The sequence below is a fragment of the Moschus berezovskii genome, chromosome 24, assembly GCF_049115385.1.
Source record: "Moschus berezovskii isolate FMDL1 chromosome 24, NW_MosBer_1.0, whole genome shotgun sequence".
Classification (NCBI taxonomy): Eukaryota; Metazoa; Chordata; class Mammalia; order Artiodactyla; family Moschidae; genus Moschus; species Moschus berezovskii.
The window spans coordinates 53,920,510-53,943,812 of NC_142483.1; the positions used below are offsets into that span (position 1 = coordinate 53,920,510).

At 41.4% G+C, this 23,303-nt stretch overlaps 1 protein-coding gene across 4 annotated transcripts in view; it reads left to right on the forward strand.

Moving 5' to 3' along the window:
• Window positions 1-23,303, forward strand: part of UBP1 (upstream binding protein 1) — a 62,803-nt gene that overhangs the window by 9,801 nt on the left and 29,699 nt on the right. For 2 of the 4 annotated variants that reach the window (XM_055414717.2, XM_055414719.2), the window contains exons 2-3: window positions 4,691-4,810; window positions 7,422-7,573. In XM_055414717.2, coding sequence (XP_055270692.1) covers window positions 4,691-4,810; window positions 7,422-7,573 — 272 coding nt within the window. The remainder of the gene's footprint in view (window positions 1-4,690; window positions 4,811-7,421; window positions 7,574-23,303) is intronic. The other 2 variants (XM_055414720.2, XM_055414721.2) reach the window with 1 other exon arrangement.

A 23,303-nucleotide genomic window follows, 5' to 3' on the forward strand; every position in this document is an offset into this window, starting at 1 on the left:
CTGTGCCACCAGGGAAGTCCCGTAGAGGTTTTTAGGTCCTAAAAGTTTTGGTGTTAACTTTTCTAGAAAATTGTTCATCTTACCAATATTTTCAAATATGTTGCTATAGTTGTTAGTGATAGTCTCATCTTACTAGTTTTTATATCATTAGTTACAACTTTTTTACTCATTTTTATTAGTGCCTTCTCTCTTTGATCAGTCTCTCCTAGACGTGTGTCTCATTTTTTAGGGCACACTGGACCAGTCCTTGTGCACTTGACTGTCTTATTTTTTAATTTTTGGCAGTGCTGCGTCTTTGTGGCTGTGAGGGCCTTGCTCAGGTTGCGGCGAGTAGGGGCTGCCCTCCAGTTGCAGTGGTGCAGGCTCCTCATGGCGGCTTCTCTTGCGAAGCATGGACTCTAGGGCACGCAGGCTTCAGTAGTTTTGGCATTTCTACTCAGTAGTTGCGGCGCATGGGCTTAGTTGCTCCCCAGTATGTGGGGTCTTCCCGGACCAGGAACCAGGACCTGCATTTTCTGCATCGGCAGATGGGTTCTTCCCCACCGAGCCAGGGCAGCCTATTGCACTTGGTTCTTGTTTGTCGGGACAAGGGGCAGTTCCAGATTTCCAGGACGCTCCTTGTCCTGTGTTTGGCACGGTGTTCAGCACTTGCTCATTTCTGTAGCCAGCTCCGCATTCTGACCAGTTCTAACATTCTCCCACTTTACTCTCTGGAATTCTCAGTCTATCAGAAAACTCTCCCAAGCGGTCAGTGTTCCGGATTGAATTGTGTGTCCCCCAGAAAGATATGTTGAAGTCCCAGGCACCCCCCCACAGTGCCTCAGAATGTGACCTTATTTGGAAATAAAGGACTTCACAAAGGTAATCCATTTAAAATGAGGTCATCAGGGTGGGCACTAGTTGAAGAGAACTGGTGTCCTTCTAGAAGGGGGAAATCTGGACACACACAGAGGGAATACTGAAGACACACAGGAAGAAGCTGGCCATGGGCCTGGAGTGCTGCACCTACAAGTGAGGAGCACCCAGCATCTGCCACCAGACCCCAGAAGCTGCGAGAGAGGCCTTCCTTCCCAGTGCTCGGCCAGCACCTGGATTCAGACTTCCGGCCCCTGAACAGTGAGACAGGAAGCTGCTGCTGTTTTAAGCCTCTAGTTTCTGGTTCTTTGTGATGACAACCCTAGGAAACTAGTATAGCCAGCTTTGTCTCTTAATGCTGTCTTCCCCTACCCTGCTCTTGTGGAAACCTGCTATCTCTGAGACCCTCTCAACTGCTGGGGGCTTATTTCCACAACCCTGCTCTTGCACCAGGAGCCTGGGGAAGGATCCTTCTGGCTTCTCACGGCCACCTTCGGGCTGTTCTGTCTCACTCCTTTTCTGCAGGACCCCCCAACTTTGAATTTCATGCCATGGATTGTCACCAGGTCCTCAGTGATTGCAGTCATCTGGTTTGGGGGTCATTTCTCATTTTAAAAATTTAAGATCCTGGCTCACTGTCACAAAGAACACGACTAGTCTGTTCATTTGTGGTGATTTCAGAAGATATTTAAATGGGCCTTCCAGCAGCCTGACACTTCTGTCCCTTGAGTATCTTTCTTACAGGACATTATCTCAGCTACTCAATCCTATGGTCATACGTTAGACCTTGATTTACCCATCATGTGACCCACCTGCAATCTCAGATTCAGAGTTCACCTGCTGCCTCCTGCCCTTCACCCTCTCCCTCGTTACCCTCCTTCTGCCATCATTGGACCTATTAAAATTTATTAATACAACCACTGATACTGCGCTCAGATCACAATTTCTCGCCCTCTTGAAGAGGCTTCCCCAGTGGCTCAGGGGTAAAGAATCCTCCTGCCAATTCAGGAAACTTGGGTTTGATCCCTGGGTCAGGAAAATCCCCTGGAGTAGGAAGATGGCAACCCACTCCAGTATTCTTGCCTGGGAAATCCCATGGACAGAGAAGCCTGGAGGGCTACAGTCCATAGAGTCGCAGAGTCGGACATGACTGAGCACGCACACATGTACCCTCTTGAGCTCCTGTTTTCTTCCTCAACCAGTTTAAATTTTCCTGGTCAGTCATTTGTAGTTACTGCCCCACATATTCCCTTGTTCTCTCTTGCCGCCTTTCGCTTTATTCCCCTGTCCTTTTTTTTTAACACAACCGTAACCCCAGTACTATTGCCTAGAAAATCCCATGGATGGAGGAGCCTGGTAGGCTGCAGTCCATGGGGTCGCTAAAGGTCGGACACGACTGAGCGACTTCACTTTCACTTTTCACTTTCACACATTGGAGAAGGAAATGGCAACCCACTCCAGTGTTCTTTCCTGGAGAATCCCAGGGACGGGGGAGCCTGGTGGGCTTCCGTCTATGGGGTCACACAGAGTCGGACACGACTGAAGTGACTTAGCAGCAGCAGCAGCAACCCTGCTTAAATCTCATGCTTCCTTTCCATTACTTAGGTAACAGAGGGTGGCTCTGGGGAAGCACTGATTGGACCTCACGGGAAGTACACCACCTCTGCTCTCAAGCACACCCCTTTGCTGGTTGGCGGTCTCACCTCTGTGCCCTGGTCCAGTCCCTCTCCAGCTCTGCTTAAGGATGGGGTGGTGCCATCTCAGACCCACAGCTCTTCCTCCCAGGGCCTACTTTCACTGGAATTTCCATACTTGGTACTTGACTGAGAAAATTGGACTTGTGAAATATGAACACACATACTGGCTTACAAGTTTTTCCTGATGTGCTTTTGGGTGCAGGTTCGAAAATTATTTATCCTGCTTTGGTTATTTTGGGTTCTTAAATCAGCGATTTCGTGTTGTTTCATTGGTCTGGACTTTGCTGGGCCTTTATATCCAAATCCTGCCTCTGCCCCATTCTTTCCTCTTCTGAGACTCAGTGTAACATCCTCTCCCTTTCTCTCTCAACACCTCTTCAGCGTTTTCTGTGCTGCCTTCCGGATAACTTTTTGTGTATGTTCCATTTTCCTTATATACTCTTCATTTCTGTGTGATCTTACTGTTAAATATTAGTTCTTTATTTCTTTAAACAAAGGAAGCTTAATTTTATCATATAGGTTTAGTAATTCTGGCATCTTGAAGTCTTTGTTGGGTATTGGTCTGTGTCCAGTCAGGAAAATAGAATGCACCGAGATGTTTCAAGCAGAGAAGGGTTTAGTGAAGTATTTGATTGTGAAAGTGCTAGAAGAGTTCAGGGAGAAGGGCTGGCTCTGCCTTGAACTTTCCTGCAGCTGTGGTTGCCTGCCTCTGCTCTTTCCCACTCCCTCTTCATTTCCCTTCAGAGCAACCTAACAAGGTTCCAGCTGGCAAGATGTCTTATATATGTAGTCTTCAGACCTCTAACCCTCTGCAGCAGAGGCAGGAAAGCACTGAATGCCAACAGACAGGATCTGGAACTGGGTATATGCCATCTGTTGTTTTTGCTGTTGGTTCTTGCACCTAAAGTCATGTTTGTCTTTGTGTGCTTGGATATTTTTGGATACTGGCATTTCAGGATTACTTGGAATAATTCGAATCCTTGTGTCTTTTCATTTGCTTATCAGATCCCTGGGAGACCTACCTGTCTGGAATATGAGGTTACAAAATCAACTGAATTCCAGAACTTTTCTTATGGCTCATCCTGGTAGAAATTATGATCTTAAATTGTCTGGGGATGTAGCTTTTCCCTTTAGTAATGATTGAATATCAGTGCTGCAGTTCATTCATCAGTTTAGCAGATATTGAGCTTCTTTGTGCTAGATGCTGGGTTTGAGTCTGTGAAGAGAAACCAATTTGGGGGGTAGTTTTACTTATGGGGGATACAAATGTAAGTCTGGTATAGTGTTGGAAAGTGAAATGCTTTGTGGATAAATAGAGCTGGAAAGGAGCAGCTGGGAGTACCCATGGAGAATTACAGTTGTCACTGAAAAGGTGACATTTGAATGCAGTGAGCCAGTAGGACATCAGCAGAGTAGGGCCAGTGCAAAGGCCCCGGAAGAGTTGAGGAAGGAGGCTGGCGTGACTGAACCAGGTCCTTCCAGGGACCTTGGTTTCAAAAGTGAGGAGATGGAGAGAGTGCAAACGAATGAAATGGTCCGACTTCTATTTGAAGAGGCTCGCTCTGGCTGCTGTGTTGGTTGGAATGCATTGTCTTTCTAATAAAGTAAAAAGTTAATTGGGATTGCATTAGCAGATGATCTCTACATGTTTATGTTTATTCAGGAGTTTTTAGCATCTACCAAAAGCATAGTAGGCTATGAAAATAAAAGTATTAGTCACTTAGTCGTGTTCGACTCTTTTCAACCCAATGGACTGTAGCCTGCCAGGCTTCTTTGTCCATGGGATTCAAGAACACTGTAGTTGGTAACCAGCCCCTTCTTCAGGGGATCTTCTCAACCCAGGGATTGATTGTGGGTCTCCTGGATTGTAGGCGGATTCTTTACTGTCTGAGCTACCATAACCAAGGGAATAAAAGTGGTGGCCTTCTAGAATCTGAAGCAAATAAAATTTTATTTACTCTGTGTAGCAGTTTATTTATATATAGCCAATCTTCTGCAATCTGATGTCTTATGTATGTAATGATCAACCAAGGCAGTTAGCATTAAGATCTAAAATTATTCTCCATGTCACTTTTTAGTATGATTAACTAAAGCATCTGATTTATAGCTCTCATCTCATTTTTTTCTTTTCTCACCAGGAGAACTTTTTTTTGTTGTTTTGACCACACTGCACGGCTTGTGGATTTTAGTTACCTAGAAGGCAGTGGCAAGCCACTCCAGTCCTCTTGCCTGGAAGATCCCATGGATGGAGGAGCCTGGTAGGCTGCAGTCCATGGGGTCGCTAAGGGTCGGACACGACTGAGTGACTTCACTTTCACTTTTCACTTTCACACATTGGAGAAGGAAATGGCAACCCACTCCAGTGTTCTTGCCTGGAGATTCCCAGGGACGGGGGAGCCTGGTGGGCTTCTGTCTATGGGGTCACACAGAGTCGGACATGACTGAAGTGACTTAGCACTAGCACAACCAGGGATTGAACCCTGGTCCTCGGCAGTGAGAGCATGGAGTCCTAACCACTGGACCACCAGGAAATTTTCTCACCCAGAAAACTAAATTACATACATGTGAAATAGAATATATATTTATTTTCATCTACTGTGGAGCTACTTTGACTGCTATAGTTGTTTCATAAAGAGAGCTGCTCTGAGTCTTAAAGTACCATTTGTAAATTTCCTGAAAAGTTTTTGTATCTCCCTGTTCTAGAAGAGGGCTGGAGACCATTGCTAACTATGTGTTCCTCAGTATACTTTTGACTTAGAAGTGTTTTGACATTTTCTAGGTATAAATGAAGGAGAATTAGTGTGTAATTTAGTCCCTGAATAATCAGTCTGGTGCTTTAATAGAAGTGTATGTGGGAAGAGGAAATACAGGGTTTCCTTTCATTTATTTTATTTCCACATTTTTTAAAAGTTGAGTTTAATTAAAGTGGGCCATCCAGATATCTAAGTCAGTTAACAGCTCATAGGAATAAACAAGCAGTTCAGACAAGTCTCTGAGGTCCTTGTTACAGTATTCACTTGGATATTTTGCTATTTTACTTCTCATTGAGAAATGCACATAGAAAAGTCATCAGGATATAAACGTACAGCTCAGCAAATTATCTTAAAACCCTACCCTTCACATGTTAATGGTGGAAATATAAAATGGTGCAGCCACTTTAAAAAACAGTTTGGCAATTTCTCAAAAAGGTAGATATACGAGTTACCATAAGACCCAGTAATTCTACTTCTAGATATAAATCCAAAGAAATTAAACATGTCTACACAGAACATATACAAGTGTTCATAGCAGCATATTTGTAATAACCAAAAAATGGGAACAAGCCAAAGGTTCATCATCCGGTGATGGATAATTAGCATATGGTATATGCATACAACGGAATATCATTCTGCCATAAGAAGGAATGATGAACTCTATATGCCACAATGTGAATGGACCTTGAACACACCAAGTGTTAGTAAAACCAGTCACAAAAGGTCACGTGATTCTGTTGCATTATATATCTCGAATAGGCGGGTCCATAGAGACAAGCAGGTCAGTGGTTGCTTGGGTGGTGGTGGGTAGGGTTGGGGTATAGAGAGTGGCTGCTAGGGGTATGAGAATTCTTTCTGAGGTGCTGAGAGTATCTTGAAATTAGATAGCAGTGAAGACTGCACAACTCTGAAGATACTGAAAGCCACTGAGTCATACACTTTATAAGGGTGAATTTTGTGGTATGTAAAAGATAGCCGATTTTTTTTTTTAAGGCAAACCAAATACATCCATGTGTGTTTAACCACCCAAGTTAACAGAATATAGACAGTACCCAGAAGATCCCCCTCACCCCCTCCTGATCAATGCCCCAAGTTATTCTTGGGGGAAAAAAATAGCAGCTGTTTATCCTGCTACTGTTTGCTTCTCAGAAGAAGCCATTGTTTTAGACTGAGTGTGAAGCTTTATGCTCTCAGCACTTGGCTAAGCCTAGCAGGGAACTTTTTATAAAGTACCACTTTAATCAAATGCTTCTTTGTAATTTCATGGTGCCAGGGTGACCTACCTTTCAAAACAGGTGGCTCTGTACTCTTGCTCTTTTCTAATAGAAATAATTAGTTTTAAATTTTTAAAGAAGTTTTTGACATAACTTTTTTTTTTGAGTACCAGATACATTATTAGCCTGATCTCTTTATCTGTAGTTTTGACTTTATTAAATACTGCTTGCTTTAAGTATTTCTCGTTTTAATACTTTTGCCTAATTACAGCCACCCACCCCTCTCTCTCCCACTAGAGATAATGGGTTATTGAAGCTATCTTTTGCGGGTGCCAAATTAGCATTAATAGTTCTTTTATTCTACATATGGGGGCGACTGAGTGGCATGCGGGATTTAGTTCCTTGACCAGAGATCCGAACCCATGCCTTCTGCAGTGGAAGTGCCAAACCCTCACCACTAGACCACAGGGAGGTCCCTCTTGATAATTCCTGTGATCCGAAACTTTAAAAGAAATTACCCTTCCGTACACTGCAAGGAGATCCAACCAGTCCATTCTAAAGGAGATCAATCCTGGGTGTTCATTGGAGGGACTGATGCTAAAGCTGAAACTGCAATACTTTGGCCGCCTCATGCGACGAGTTGACTCACTGGAAAAGACTCTGATGCTGGGAAAGGTTGGGGGCGGGCGGAGAAGGGGACGACGGAGAATGAGATGGCTGGATGGCATCACCGACTCTGTGGACATGAGTTTGAGTGAACTCCGGGAGTTGGTGATGGACAGGGAGGCCTTGCGTGCTGTGATTCATGGGGTCGCGGAGAGTCGGACACGACTGAGCGACTGAACTGAACTGAACTGAACCCTTCCGTATGTTTTTAAGTCGGTGTTGCCTTTCCTTTTCAGCGATGTCTTGGCGTTGCCCATTTTCAAGCAGGAAGACCCTAGCCTTCCTCTGGATGACGAGACCAAACACCCGCCCTTCCAGTACGTGATGTGTGCCGCGACGTCGCCCGCCGTGAAGCTGCACGACGAGACGCTCACGTACCTGAACCAAGGTGGGTGGCTGCGCTGCCGCACGCGCTCGCCGAGACCCAAGGTGGCGTTTTGGCATCGCAGCCCGGGTTAGTGGCGATAATTAAGATTAGGTTCCTTCTCTCAGACAGCTTCCGTTAACAAAAATTGTCGAACGTTTTACTGTGAGCCAGCAAAGCGATAGTCTGTGGAAAGTGATTTCATAAAGAGGGTGTGGACCAAGATGTGTTACGGGCTGTTTTCAAGACAAAATCCGAAGGAGAAGCAGGTAGGAAAGGATGTCAGTTATTTTTAGGAACATGGTTTCAGTGTGGAACCTGAGAATGAATCAGAAGTCCAGCTAGCAAGGGACTTGGTCTCAGGCATGAAGCAGATTTGTGCTGAGAATAGACTGCACCAAGGTGGAGTCTGTGGCTAAAATAAACTGTGTCAAATCTTGTTTCCGCTTAATGAGAATTCTGTGTTTTGCAGATTTGAAAGTGAGAGTGGGCAGAATAGAAAATAGAGATACGGGGTGATTTACCATTAGAAAGAGTAAAGAATTTCTTTTTGAGTAAGGTCAGTGACTTACTGACCTGTAAGTCACACTGCCCAGTGTGTGTGACTTACCAATGTTAACAAAAGTACTTGGTTATGTAGGAGTTCATTTGTTGGATACTGAGAGCTTGAGGGACTCTTATTTTTTGCTTGTTTTAATAATTTTATTTAATTGGCTGTGCTGGTTCTTTGTTGCTGCGCGGGCTTTTCTCTGGTTACAACAGGCAGGGGCTCTCACTGCAGTGGCTTCTCTTGTTGGGGAGCACGGGCTGTAGAGTGTTCAGGCTCCAGGAGTTGTGGTTCCTCAGCTCTATAGCACAGGCTCAGTAGTTGTGGAGCACGGGCTGAGTTGCCTTGTGGCATGTGAGATCTTCCTGGACCAGGGATCAAGCCTGTGTCTCCTGCATTGGCAGGCTTATTCTTTAGCCCTGAGCCAACAGGGAAGTCCTGGACTCTTGTTTTTAAAAAGAATTGAACATTTTTGTTGTTACAAAAATAGTACATACTCATTGTAGAAAAATTGACTATGTCAAGGGATAAAGCTGAAACTGCACTTCAGTTGCATCCCTCTCAGGAAAAGTGGTTACATCCTAGGTGCGTTTCTTTGTGTGCATCTATTTTATTTCAGCAAAATGGGAATTAACATCTATTCACATAAGAGTTGGGCTTCCCTGGTAGCTCAGCTGGTAAAGAATCCATCTGCAATGCAGGAGACACTGGTTCGATTCCTGGGTTGGGAAGATACCCTGGAGAAGGGTTAGGCTACCCACTCCAGCATTCTTGGACTTCCCTGGTGGCTCAACTGGTAAAGAATCGCAATGCGGGAGACCTGCATTTGATCCCTTGGTTGGGAAGATCCCCTGAAGGAGGAAACAGCTACCCACTCCAGTATTCTGGCCTGAAGAATTCTATGGACTATATAGTCCATGGGGTCGCAAAGAGTCAGACACGACTGAGTGACTTATATTTGAGAGTATTTTGTGATTGCTTTTCTGTCAATAAATAAAATCTTTAATTTCCTCACACTTTTGGAAAAAACTATAGATTTTAGACTAGTGATTATTGTAAGATGTGGAAGAAAAACTTTTGTTTTAAGCTTCTGAATTTTCATTTGACATACAAATTTAGAATTTATGAGATTTTTCTTCAGGTAATTCTAATCTGTAGCCTATGGCGATACTCTTAATTTTGGTATTAATATTATTTTAGGATTTTGATGGGTCGGCATTCAGTTATTTGAGACATAAGGTTCATATTTGAAAGAACCTTAATAGTTTATGCACTGATCTATTTTAGACATAAAAAGATCAGAAGAGACAATGTAGAGGGGAGGACATTCATTATCACTTAATTTCTAATAAGAAAAAGGGAAATAACTGGAGTTTCTCTTACTTAGGGAATAGTTGAATAAGTTAATGTGCATACCATGGGATGAATGAGCACGTGGAAACTCACTTTTCTAAATAAAGAACTTTGGCTGTGTCTGTCTTTGGGCCTGGGGAATATCCGTAACTTAACAACTGTTATTATTAAGCTGGATAAAGACATCTCACATTGATAAAAGTTGCAGTCCACAATCTATTAGTGATAATGTATTAGACCTACATTCACTGAGTGTTTACTGTACATGAAGCAGTGTACTAAATACTATGTATGCATTGTCTCACTTCCACAATAACCCAGGAAGTGTTATTGATCCATTACAGATTTTCAAAGCTGAAGCAGTTGATAAACTTGCTCAGTGTTAGTTTGGTCAAGCTTAGATTTAAACAAATAAATTGTTTATTACTTAAGTGGTTGTTATTATTGAAGTATGTGTAGTAGTGTGCACAAGTCTTTTGTAGTGTGGCATATGATATCTTAGTTCCCTGACCAGGAATTGAATCTCTGCCTCCTGCAGTGGAAGTTCAGACCCCTAACCACTGGACCACTAAGGGAGTTAGTTCCCCACAAGTCTTAAATATGTAACTCAATTAATTTGTACATAGTGTATTCCCTCAAAAGTACTAACTGTCCAGTATTTCCATTACCTTAGCAGGTTTCCTTCTATTCTCCTCCTAGCTGACACCTGAGGTTGACCATAATCCATATTAGAAGTGCAGGTGATTTTCTGGGACTTGACTCTGCTCCTTGCAGTATTAATGATGAGTATGTTATTGGTTGTAGAATTGTGGTAATTTACCTCTTAATTTCTCCCAGCATTTTAAGAAAAAAAGTAGAAAAATGAATTGCATGTAGACTGCATTTTTGAAAAGATACATTTGAATAATCATTAAAAATGCATTTGAGTAATCATAAAGAAATTCTACTTTTATTCACCTTTTTAAAGAAATTATAACACTTTAAACTTATATGAATATCAATTCTTTCACAGATTTGTCTCCTAACATTTATTGCTCAGCATAATATTTTGAAAAAGGTTCGGAACCCAAGATTTAGTGTGAATCCCTTCAATTGTTTCCATAGTGGTTCACCAATTTACATTCCCACCAACAGTGTAGGAGGGTTCCCTTTTCTCCGCACCCTCTCTAGCATTTGTTGTTTTTAGACTTTTTGAAGCCATTCTGGTGTGAAGTGGTACCTCATTATAGTTTTGAGTTGCATTTCTGTAATAATTAGCTATGTTGAGCATCTTTTCATATACCTATAGGCCATCTGTATGTCTTCTTTGGAGAAATGTCTTTTAAAGTCTTCTGCCCATTTTTCAATTGCGTGTCTTTGTTGTTGTTGAGTTGTATGATGACCTGTTTGTATATTTTGGAGATTTGACCTGTTGGTTGCATTATTTGCAGCTATTTTCTCCCATTTTGTAGGTTTTCTTTTCGTTTTTTTTGTTTTTGTAGTTTCCATTGCTGTGCAAAAACTTACATGTTTGATTAGGTCCCATTTGTTTTTTTGTTATTTTTATTGCCTTGGGAGACCTAAGAAAACATTGGTATGATTTATGTCAAAGAATGTTTTACCTATGTTCTCTTCTAGTTTTATGGTGTCATGTCTTATGTTTAAGTCTTCAAGCCATTTTGAGTTTCTCTGCATGTTGTGAGCGTGTTTTCTAACTTCATTGATTTACATGCAGCTGTCCAACTTGCCGAGTACACTTGCCTCTTTTGTCAAAGATTAATTGACTAAACTTGTATGGATTTATTTCTGGGTTCTCTGTTCTGTTTCACTGATACATATGTCTGTTTGTACTGGTGCCACATTGCTTTGATTACTGTAGCTTTGTAGTATTGTCTGAAGGTCTGGAAGAGTTATGCTGCCTGTCTCCCCGCCCCCACCCCTCCCAGGATTGCTTTGGTGATTTTGAGTCTTTCATGGCTCCATATACATTTTTTTTATTATTCTAGTTCTGTGAAAAATGTCATGGGTGATTTGATAGGGATCACATTAAATCTGAAGATTGCTTTCGGTAGTATTACCATTTTAACAATATTAATTTTTCTAATCCAAGAGCATGGGATATCTTTCCATTTCTTTGAATTATCTTCAGTCCTTTATTAATGTTTTATAGTTTTCAGCATATAGGTTTTTCACCTTCTTAGCTGCATTTATTCCTAAGATTTTAGGATGCAGTTTTAAATGGAATTTTTTCTTTACTTTCTGTTTCTAATATTTCATTGTTGGTGTGAAGAAATGAAGCAGATTTCTATATATTAATCTTGTATCCTACTATCTTGCTGAGTTCATTTATTCTAATAGTTTATATGTGGAGATTTTAAGCTTCTCTGTATAGAGTATCATGTCATCTGCAAATAGTGACAGTTTTACTTCTTCTTCTCTAACTTGGATATCTTTTATTTCTTTTCTGTTTGCTGTGGCAGTACCTCCAATACTGTGTTGAGTAGAAGTGGTGAGAGTAGGCATCCTTGCCTTGTTCTTGAATTTAGCAAGAACACTCAGCTTTCGCCGTGGACTATTATGTTGGCTGTGGGTTTGTCATCAGTGCCTTTATAACATTGAGATATGTTCCCTCTATACCCACTTTTGTAAGTTTCTATTGTGAATGGTAGTTAAATGCTTTTTCTGCATCTTATGTGGCTTTTGTCTTTTGTTGATGTGATGAATCACATTGATTTGCATATATGAACCATCCTTGTGACTCTAGAATGAATTTAACTTAGTCATGATGTGTATTCCTTTTTATATGTTCTTGGATTTGGTTTGCTAATATTTTGTTGAGAATTTTTGCATCTAAATTCATCAGAGATACTGGCCTGTAATTTTGTTTTTTGCTGGTATCTTTGATTTTATTATCAGAGTGATGGTGGCTCATAGAATGTCTTTGGGGGTGTTCTCTCTTCAGTCTTTTGGAAGAGTTTGAGAAGAATCGGTATAAGTTCTTTGTATGTTTGGTAGCCATCTGGTCCTGTACATTTTGTTTGTGGAGTTTTTTTTAATTAAAAATTCTATTTCACTTCTAGTGAAGGTCCTGTACAAATTTTGTTTCTTGTTTCAGTTTTCAGGGGCTGTATGTTTCTAGAAACTTGTCCATTTCTTCTAGGTTGTTGAATTTTTTGGCATATATAATTGGGCATAGTATTCTCTTAACACTTTTTTGTATATCTGTGGTATCAGTTGATAGTTTTTCTTTTTCATTTGTTATTTTGTTTATGTGGGTCTTCTCTCTTTGCTCCCTGGTGTGCCTTGTCAGAGGTTTGTCACTTTTGTTTAGTCTTTCAAAGAACCAGCTCTTCACTTTAGTGATTCTTTTTTAGTCTGTTTATTTTCTCTGGTCTTGGTTGGTTCCTTCATTCTGCTGATTTTACGTTTTGTTTATTCTAATTCTTTTAAGTGATAGGTTAGGTTGTTTGAGATTTTTCTTTTTTCTTTTTTTTGAGGAAGACCTGTGTTGCTATGAACTTCCCTCTCAGAATAGCTTTTGCTGCATCCCATACATTTTGTATGGTTATATTGTCATGGTTAATCTACTCTAAATTTGCTGTTTGATTTCATTTTTGCTGCATTATTTTTTAAGGAGCGTGTTGTTTAGTCTTCATGAGATCACTTTTTTCCTTATTTGTTTTCATGTGATTGATTTCTTCATTCTGTTGTGGTCAGAGAAGATTCTTGATATAATGCTTATACTCTTAAATTTGTTGAGGTTTGTTTTGTGCCCTAGTATATGGTCAGTTGTAGAGAATATACCATGTGCACTTGAAAAGACTGTATTTTGAGTTTTTTGGATAAAAATGTCCTGAAAATTAATCAAGTCTTAGCTGTTCTAGCGTATAATTCGTGGGATGTTAAAGTTTCCTACTAATACTGTATTTCCATAGGTTCCTCCCTTTATGTCCACTAGTATTTTATGTATGTGAGTGTTCCTGAATTAGGTGTATGTATCTCGGTGAGTGTAAGTTTTTTCTTACACTGATCCCTTTATTATCATATAGTGTGCTTATAAAAATGTTTATTACTTTTTGTCTGTGCTGGGTCTTCAATGCTGTGTGGGCTTTTCTCTGCTTGCAGTGCGTGGACCACCCTAAGGTGGCCTCACTTGCTGCAGAGCACGGGTGCTACAGCCTGAGGGCTTCCGTGGTTGTTGCATGCAGGCTCAGAAGTTGTGGTGCATGGGCCTGGTTGCTCCACAGCATGTGCGATCTTCCTGGATCAGGGATTGAGCCTTTGTCTCTTGAATTGGCAGGCAGATTCTTTACCACTGAGCTGCCAGGGAAGCCCTCTGGTGGCCTTCTTTATAGCCTTTGTTTTAGAGTCTGTTTTGTCTGATACGAGTATTGCTACTCTTCACTTTCTTGTCATTTCTGTTTGTATGAAATATCCTTTTCCATCCCCTCACTTTCAATCTATGTGTCATTTGCCCTAAGGTGGGTCTCTTGTAGGCAGCACATTATAGGCTCTTGGTTTTGGGGGGTTTCTTTGCGCCATGTGGCTTGTGGTATATTAGTTCCTGATCAGGGACTGATCCTGGGCCCTTAGAAGTGAGAACATGGTGTCCTAACTATTGGACCGCCAGGGAATACCCTAGGCTCTTTGTTTTTTATCCAGTCTGACACTCATTCTTTCTCGAGTGGAACATTCAGTCTGTTGGCATTTAAAGTAATTATTGATACATATGTATTTATTTCTGTTTTAAACCTAGTTTTCCAATTGCAGTGTTTTTTCATTTTGTGGTTTAATGATTTCCTTTTGTGCTTGTTTTCTCTTTGGTTTCTGTGACTCTATTGTTTGTTTTTAATTTGTGGTTGCCCAGTTTTCAAGTTTGTTAACCCCCTGTATCTGCTTGCTTTACACCGATAGTCATCTAGGCTCAAACACATGCTTTAAAAAAAAAAAAAAAGAACCTGCATTTTCTTACTCTCCTTTCCCATATTTTATGATTTTTTTTTTTCTCCAAAATATTTTTATGTAACTGTCCCAGGTCTCAGTTGAGGCATGTGGGATATTTAGTTGTGCCTTACAAACTCTTAGTTGCAACATGTAGAATCTAGTTCCCTGACCAGGGGTTGAGTCCGGATCCCTGGCAGTGGAGGTGCCGAGTCCTAACCGCTAGACCACCCGGGCGCTCCCCACATTTTATGATTTTGATGCCCTTTTTTGTTTACTGTTTTAAAAATATTTGGCTGCTGAGGGTCTTAGTTGTGGCATGTGGGATCTTTAGTTGTGGCGTGTGAACTCTTTAATTGTGGCATGTGGGGCTTAGTTCCCTGACCAGGGAGTGAGCCCCGGAGCATAGAGTCTTAGCCACTGGACCACTAGGGAAGTCCCTGGTGTCCTTTTTTATGCCTCATCTTTATTCTTTTTCTGTTCCACGTGTTTATCTTCACTATTATAAATAGGATTTTCTTTTTGATCAGTATACTGGCTAATTTAAGTGATTTACTTTCCAGTTGTAATTTCTTCCTTTATCTTCTTGTTTCTTTTGTATTTAGAGAAGGTCTTTCAATATTTCTTTTAGGATAGGTTTAATATTGCTATATTCATTTAGTTCTTATCTGAGAAGTTCTATTTTTCTTCCCATTCTAAATGATTGTCTTGTTAGGTAGAATATTCTAGGTTGCACATTTTTCCCTTTCAAGACTTCAAATATATTTTGCCACTCCCTTCTAGCCTCCAGTGTTTCTGTGGAGAAATCAGCTGATAGCTTTTTGGGGGTTCCCTTGTAATGAACTTTTTGTTTTTCTCTTGCTGCCTTTAGAATACTGTATGTCTTGGTGTGAGTCTGTTTGGGTTCATCTTATTTGGGACTCTCTGTGCATCTTCATTTTACTTATATTCTCTTACTCTATGAGTTTAGAAGAAAGTTACCTACTGTGGCCTTAGAGGGCTATTTATATGTGGCAGCGTCTCTGTGTAGCTTGTGTTGGTTTAATTTCTTTTTTTTTGGCGTGCAGTTTGTTTTTGGCTTGGATGCTTGCCGTCTCTTTCCTCAGTGTGTGCTGGCTGTCATCCTCTCCCCAGGACCCAACCCCTGAAGCCTGAGCCCCAGCATCCAGCCCGATGAGCCCCAGCTGATGAGTGTCTCAGGCTGCTGAGTGCTGCTCCGGGCACCAGCCCTCTGTGCAGGTCTCTCCCAGTCTTGCCCTGCACACACCAGTTGCTGCATTCTCCTCTGAGGCTCCAAAGCTCCCCCTCTGTCTGATAATCTCCCCACCAGGGAGGAGATTTCCCAGCATGTGGAAACCTTGCCTCTTCCACGGCTCCCTCCCACGAGTGCAGGTCTTATCTAGATCCCTTTGTCTTTCTCTGTGTGTGTGCTATCCAGTTATTTTGGATTTCCTTGCTGTTTTGAAAGTCTGAGGTCTTCTGCAGGCATTCAATAGATGTCCTGTGAGAACTGTTTTGCAGGTAGATGTGTTATTTATGTATTTGTGAGAGAAGGTGAGCTCCACATCCTCCTCCTCCGCCATCTTGATCTGATCCCTCAGCAAAGGTGATCAAACTCACCTTTCAAAAGGAAACATGCTCAGTTGTGCATGTACAGTTCTGGTTTTTTACAGAAGCCTTTCCTGAAATATGAAAAGAGTCAAGCGTAGATATGGAAAATGAAAATTGGGCTTGATTAATTTTTAACTAGGAGTTCCAGTAGAATCCTGTGATTATTTTTTAGCTAGCATGTCTGCCCAAGTGGCTGAGTGGTAAAGAATCCACCTGCAATGCAGGAGACATGGGTGTGAATCCTGGGTCGGGAAAAAAATCCCCTGGAGGAGGAAATGGCAACCCATTCCAGTATTCTTGCCTAAGAAATCCTGTGGACAGAGAAGCCTAGCAGGCTACAGTCATAGGGTCTCAAAGAGCTGGACATGACTGACCCACACAGAGTGACATTACCCTGAAAAGTTCCTGCAAAGTATGTAAAATGTATCTCAATGACCCATTTTAGTGTACTATCATCTATGTGTGATTGATGGTGTGACTGCTAAGTGTTGACATAATTTATTATTTAGTCTTCTGGTTTTTAGGAGTTAGATTTTTATTCAGCTTTGCTCACAAGTTAATTTTCTTACGTTCAAATTAGCTCTTCAACTCTACCAAAGGAAAATGACTTGCCGTGAAAGTGTTGCCTTATTTACCAAAAATGATACAGTTATTCCTCCTGTTTTCCTATTTGATTGACTATAGTTTTTATAGAGATTTAACCCCAGAGGTTTGATTCCAAATCTGATTTTCTTAACCACCAAGTCTCTTTACTAGAATAGTTCCAGTGTTTTCTAAATTTTCAGTTAATTGTCACCATTTAAAATTTTAGCAGTTTAACTAGATGATTTATACACAGGGTTCAAAGTTCAAAAGGTATTAAAGGGTATACAATAAAGCTCTTTTCACAGTTATCTAGTTCTGCTTGCTCAGCCCAGGTAGTGATTGAATTTAGAACCCTTTATAGACACCTGTGAAGATTGTAATCTTGTTTTATGACACTCTTTGTATATAAAAAAAATTATATTGTTAATATTTTATTTATTGCAATGAACTTATTGGTTCCTGTGGTGACTGAGCTATACTTAAGCATAGTTGTGATGAATCTAATGGTCTTGTCAGTACAAGATACGATGGAAGAGAGAACTTCCGTTCCTAAAGTAGGTGGTAGAAGCTGGCATCCCTACTTTTCAATTAGCGCCCAGGATATATGCACCTCTGCTCCCTAGGGATGTCCTTACATGCATTTAGATGCCCTTTTGTTCCTTTTAAGCATTTCTGTTGGTTACAGTGACTGGCGATTTGAGTACTTTTCCATGTGTAGTTGAGTGAGCGGTAGAGGGTAGCAGTGAGCAGTTGCCATCAGCCATCTCTAGGGCCTGGGCCTGTGTTTAGATCCCATTCTACCGCTTGCTCGTTTCAGCAAATTCTTTAATATAATAACCCCCACCTAAGGTAGGCTGGATGGCATTACCGACTCTGTGGACATGAGTTTGAGTGAATTCCAGGAGTTGGTGATGGACAGGGAGGCCTGGCGTGCTGTGATTCATGGGGTCGCAAAGAGTTGGACACGACTGAGCTACTGGACTGACTGAACTGAAGGTGAGTGAAAATTAAATTGAGTTACATAGGAAGCACAGCGCTAGCCTTTGCTGCTGTTACTATTTATAACTAAGTAGCTTTAATGGTTTCTGATTGTATTGGAAGACTAAAGTTTAATCATCTTGGCTGACACGTTAGTTTCGTGTGGCAGATAAGGTGAGCAGTTTTTACTAACTGTTAGAATGCAACCCTGGGACTAGATAGCTGCCTACCAATTCAGAAATTTTGCCAGGTTTGTTAGCAAGTATGATTGCTGTGCTGTGCTTAGATGCTCAGTTGGTTCTGACTCTTTGCAACCCCATGGACTGTAGCCTGCCAGGCTCCTCTGTCCATGAGATTTCCCAGGTAAGAATACTGGAATGAGTTGTCATTTCCCTTTCCAGGGGATCTTCCCAACCTAGGGATCAAACCCACGTCTCTTTCACTTCTTGTGTTGGCAGGGACATTCTTTACCACTGTGTCACCTGGAAAGCACCTTACAACAAGAGGTATTTTGCAGGTGTGATTTAGTTAAAACTACTGAAATAGATTATTATGGATTATCCAGGGAAATCACAAGGGTCCTTAGAATTGAAAGAAAGAGGCAGGAGAGTCGGGTGTCAGGGAGATGAAGATGGAGGGAAGAAGATCGCCACAAACCGACAGGTGGAGACAAAGAAGTAGACAAAGGCAAGGAGGCAGCTCCCCGCGACCTCCAGAGGGCGGCAGCCCGCTGACTGCCTTACTGTAGCCCACGAGACCCCTTTTGGACTTCTTACCTCTGGAACGGCAATGAATTTGTATGATCTTCAAGCCACTGAGTTTGTGGTAATTTGTTACAGCAGCAGAAGGAGGCTAACACACCAGCTAAGGCAGATGTATACTAGGTAGGTAAGCTCCAGAGTGGTGCAGAATGGGCCACTGTTGCGTATCAGAGCTGTTTCCATGATGTGGCAGGCGTTCTCTCTTCAGATTTTAGACAGAAACACTCTGCATCCTGCAGTCCTGCCTCCTCACTTATCCCTGAAGGCCCAGTCAAAGCTGAGTCTTGAACTGGGCATCTAACGAACCCTTAGCCTTTGCTTGCATGTATATATATGAATATATATACATATATGAATGCGTATATATGTATATTCAGATGTATGGACTGCACACAGAAGTGTAATGAATGTTTATGAAGATAAGTGGATGTATGGAGCAGGTTTGTGTGTTGGAGCCAGAGCTGTCCTGGACCGTTAAAAAGATGCACAATCCTGTTACATAAGGGAATGACTATTAAGGGAATTTTGGTTACTGGTAAAGAATTTGTAATTGAAACAGCTTTATTTTCACTTAGTTCTTAATTTTGACATAGACAAGTTATTCCCAGAAGAAGGTCCCGAATACTTTGTGGTGGAAAGAATATGGACTGAACGGATATCTGTGGCTTTTTGCAAAGCTGTGGTTCGCCAATGTTAGCATGCATTGGGATCCCCGAGAGGGCTTATCAAAACATGATAGATAAAGTTTCTGAGTCAGTAGGCCTGGAGGAGGGCCAGAGGATTTACATTTGTGACAAATTTCCAAGTGATGTAGATGCTGCTGCTCTAGGGACCGTGTTTCACTTTTTTAAAAAATATTTATTTATTTGGCTGCTTCGGGTCTTAGTTGTGGCACGCAAAATCTTCAGTCTTGGTTGCAGCATGTGGTTTCTTTAGTTGGGGCATTCGAACTCTGAGTTGCAGCATGTGGGATCTAGTTCCCTGACCAGGGATCAAACCCGGGCCCCCTGAATTGGGAGTGCACAGTCTTAGCCACTGGACCACCAGTGAAGTACTTCACCTTTTTATTGCTTCCAGTATTCAGGTAAATATCTGAACATCCTCTCACTACCATTTCTTATAAATAGGTTTCCTCAGAGGAGGCTTGACACATAGGTGCAGCCATTCTTCAGCCATAGCTTGGTCATTCCTACTAGTAGTCTCCCATCTGGGTCCCGGGCAGCTATTGCTGAAAAATATTGGTCATTCTGTAACACCGTAAAGTAAATTCTATGTAGTCTTAACTTCACCAGTTGGGTAGAAATTGAAACAAGTTTTCCAATTGTATTGATGCTTTAGAGTGTCAGTTTTTATTGTTTTGAACAGTTAAAGTAGAGATTTTAAACTGTTAATGTTTTCCTGGTTATGCCTGGGTAGCTGTCCTTCTCAGCTCTTAGGTAATGAGAAGACTTAAACCTCTGACATTATGAAGTTAAAACCTGTAGTCCCACTGTGGAGCCTCGAGTGGGGAGCTCTCCATTTGAAGAGTCTACCCATGGGTTTGGGTGAACTCTGGAAATTGGTGATGGACAGGGAGGCCTAGCGTGCTATGGTTCATGGGGTCGCAAAGAGTTGGACATGACTGAGTGACTGAACTGAACTGATGCAATACAGTCTTTACAACATCTGAGCATCAGATACAACCACAGTTGGGTGTTGTTTCCACTGTGGCTCATCCTCTTCGTTCTTTCTGTAGCTTTTTCTCCACTCCTCCCCAGTAATACTTCATTTCACACTGTAGTAGATTTTCTTAAGGTTAACTTCTGTTCTTGTTTTAACCTTCTGAATTAGGGCCTTGGAAATAAATGCTTTGAACTTAGTCCAGGGGGATCTGTCACATCTTGGGCTCCATGTTGCTCTGGGGTACATGTCTATCTTAGACTCCATATTCAGAGATGGGTTGGGATATGAACTTATATCAGTTACATTTTTTAATTCTGTCAGTGCTCTTGCTTCTCTAAGCCAAGAAAGGAGTAAAGAAATCTCAGTAAAGGTAAACTCAGAAAATAAAGCTAAAAATAAGACTAGTAACTCATGGCATATTTTAGTTCGTCTAACTTTATTCTTCATTGGTAGTGGGACTCTTTTTATATTTCTTTTAGAACCTAGACTAATGTAGATCAACAAAACTAACCTAGAGTTGTGTTATTAAGATAATTATGGGAAAAGATCAAATAGAAGAAGAAATTGAACCAATAAAATTCTGGTATCATTGGCGATTACTCTCAGTGGATATTGCTATTGAATGAAATTGCTGGGAGGGATTTCTAAACAGTGAGAGACTCAGGATGAAGCTGAAGGATGAAAGCAAGGGCATGCTGTCGTAGTGTCCAAGAGGGAAATCATCTGAAGCATGCTAAGTGTTAGTGTTTCTTAAAAACCTGCTTTTGACTTGAGAGGAATAAAAATCTATAGTGCTTTAATACAGGAGCAGCAAATTCTGATCTCGTGGAAACAGGTGGAACTTGATATTGAGCACAGAAGTGTACTAAGGTTGAGGAGAAAAGTAATACAAACGAAGACAGGAACATTGAGCTTTCTTACCTTTTTCAGCCCTGAGAATTCTGAGTTTTCGAGGACCGCAAGGCAGTCCTGGTGAGAGAAGGTCTCCCTCCCTCCCCGTCCGCTTGGCTCACCTCCCGTCTCGCAGGCTTGCTGTCCGATTTCTGAGCCAGCTTGCCTATCTACTTGAATGCCCAGCAGGTCTCCCAGACTCAGATGTGCACGGCCCCACGTCTTGGTCTTCTCCCTCAGATCTGCTCCTTGCGATCCTCCCCGTGTCAGGAAATTCCCTTGGCAAAAACCTGGAGGAGCCCTCAGCTGCTCCCTGTCTCACACCAGAAAACGTGCAGGCCCTACCTTCAGAACCTCAAGCGAATGACCACTGCTTCTGAAATCATTTCCGCCCCCACTGTCTGCAGATGAGAGTGACTGTTTCCCTTTAGCTGAGACATCTCAAACTGAGGAAATCACGCTAACCCGCTAGGTGAAAAGCCATTTTATTGTGACTTTAACTTGGATGTGCCTGGTGGAGGTCAAATGTCTTTTTTTTTGTTTTTGCACATACCACGCTTCTTGTGAATCTTAGTTCTGTGACCAGGAATCTAACCCAGAGCCCCAGCAATGAGCATGCCAAGTTGTAACCACTGGACCGCTAGGGAATTTCCCAGGGGTATGATGTCTTTTAATATGTTTAAGAACTGTTGGCTTTTCCTTCTCTAGTGTGAACCACATGTTCACATGATTTACTCATTTTCTGCTAGGAATGTTGGGCATTTGTTAACAGTTTTTTAGGAGTTCTTTTCTTTTTGTGTAAGAGCTAGTCCTCTATGTATGATGTGAGGTGCAAATATTCCTGTTCTTACTAACCAGAACTGAGTCAAAAGGTGCAGTATTTAACTTGTTAACAAGTGCAGGCTGACTGTCTTTCATACTTTTATCAGTTTATATTTCTCCATATCTAATGTGCTTGTTTCTCCCCCATTTTTACCCACTTGTCTTTTTTTTAATTAATTGAATATTTTTTGTTGATCTGATAATCAGCACAAACATTTTGCTAATTTTGGTCCTAAGTTCCTGAGGTTGAGTATAATTTTAGATATGTAACGGTGTATTTATCAAAGATAGCTATTCATTTGTGTTTTAAAAATCAAAAAAATTTTAAATTGAAGTATAATTGACTTAGTGTTGTGTTAATTACTGGTGTATAGGAGAAGGCAATGGCAACCCACTCCAGTACTCTTGCCTGGAAAATCCCATGGATGGAGGAGCCTGGTAAGCTGTAGTCCATGGGGTCACTAGGAGTAGGACAGGACTGAGCGACTTCACTTTCAGTTTTCAATTTCATACATCAGAGAAGGAAATGGCAACCCACTCCAGTGTTGTTGCCTGGAGAATCCCAGGGACAAGGGAGCCTGGTGGACTGCCATCTATGGGGTCACACAGTCGGATACGATTGAGATGACTTAGCAGCAGAATGATACAGTTATATGTTCTTTTTCATTCTTTTCCATTATGATTTATGACAAGATATATTGAATATAGTTCCCTGTGCTGTACAGTAAGACCTTATTGCTTATCCATTCTATATATACTAGTTTGGGCTTCCCATGTAGCTCAATGGTAAAGAATCTCCCTGCCAAGCAGGAGATACAAGTTCGATCCCTAGGTCCAGAACATCCCCTGGAGAAGGAAATGGCAACCCACTTCAGTATTCTTGCCTGGGAGATTCCATGGACAGAGGAGCCTGGGGTTGCAAAGAGTCGGACGTGACTGAGTGACTAAACTTTCTTTTCTTTCTTTCTTTTGCTGGCAAAAGCTTTGTTTAGATCTCATTTGTATATTTTTTTCTATTGCCTTGGGAGACTAAGAATATATTTGGTATAATTTATGTCAGAGAATGTCTTGTCTGTGTTCTCATCTCAGAGTCTTCGGGTGTCATGTCTTAAGCTTACGTCTTTAAGCTATTTTGAGTCTGTTTTTGTGCATGGTGGTATGGTATGAATTCTAGCTTCATTGATTTACATGTGACTGTCCACTTTCCCAACACTACTCGCTGAAGAGACTTTTCCGCTTGTTATAATCCACCTCCCTTGTTGGCTGGCGATTGACTGCAGGTGTGTGGGTTTATTTCGGGCTGTCTCTTCTGTCTCATTGATCCGTATGTGTGTTTCTGTGGCAGTACCGTACTATGCTGTTTATGATGTCTGGAAGAATTGTGCCTCCTTTTTTGTCTTTTTTGTCCTTCAGGATTGCTTTGGCAGTTCTGGGTGTTCCATAGTTTCTTATACATTTTTGGATTATTTGTTCTAGTTCTGTGAAAAATGTCATGGGTAATTTTATAAGAATTGCATTAAACCTGTAGACTGCTTTGGGTAGTATAGCCATTTTAACAGTATTAATTCTTCCAATCAAGAACATGGGTAGCTTCCATTTCTTTGAATCCTCTTTAATTTCCTGT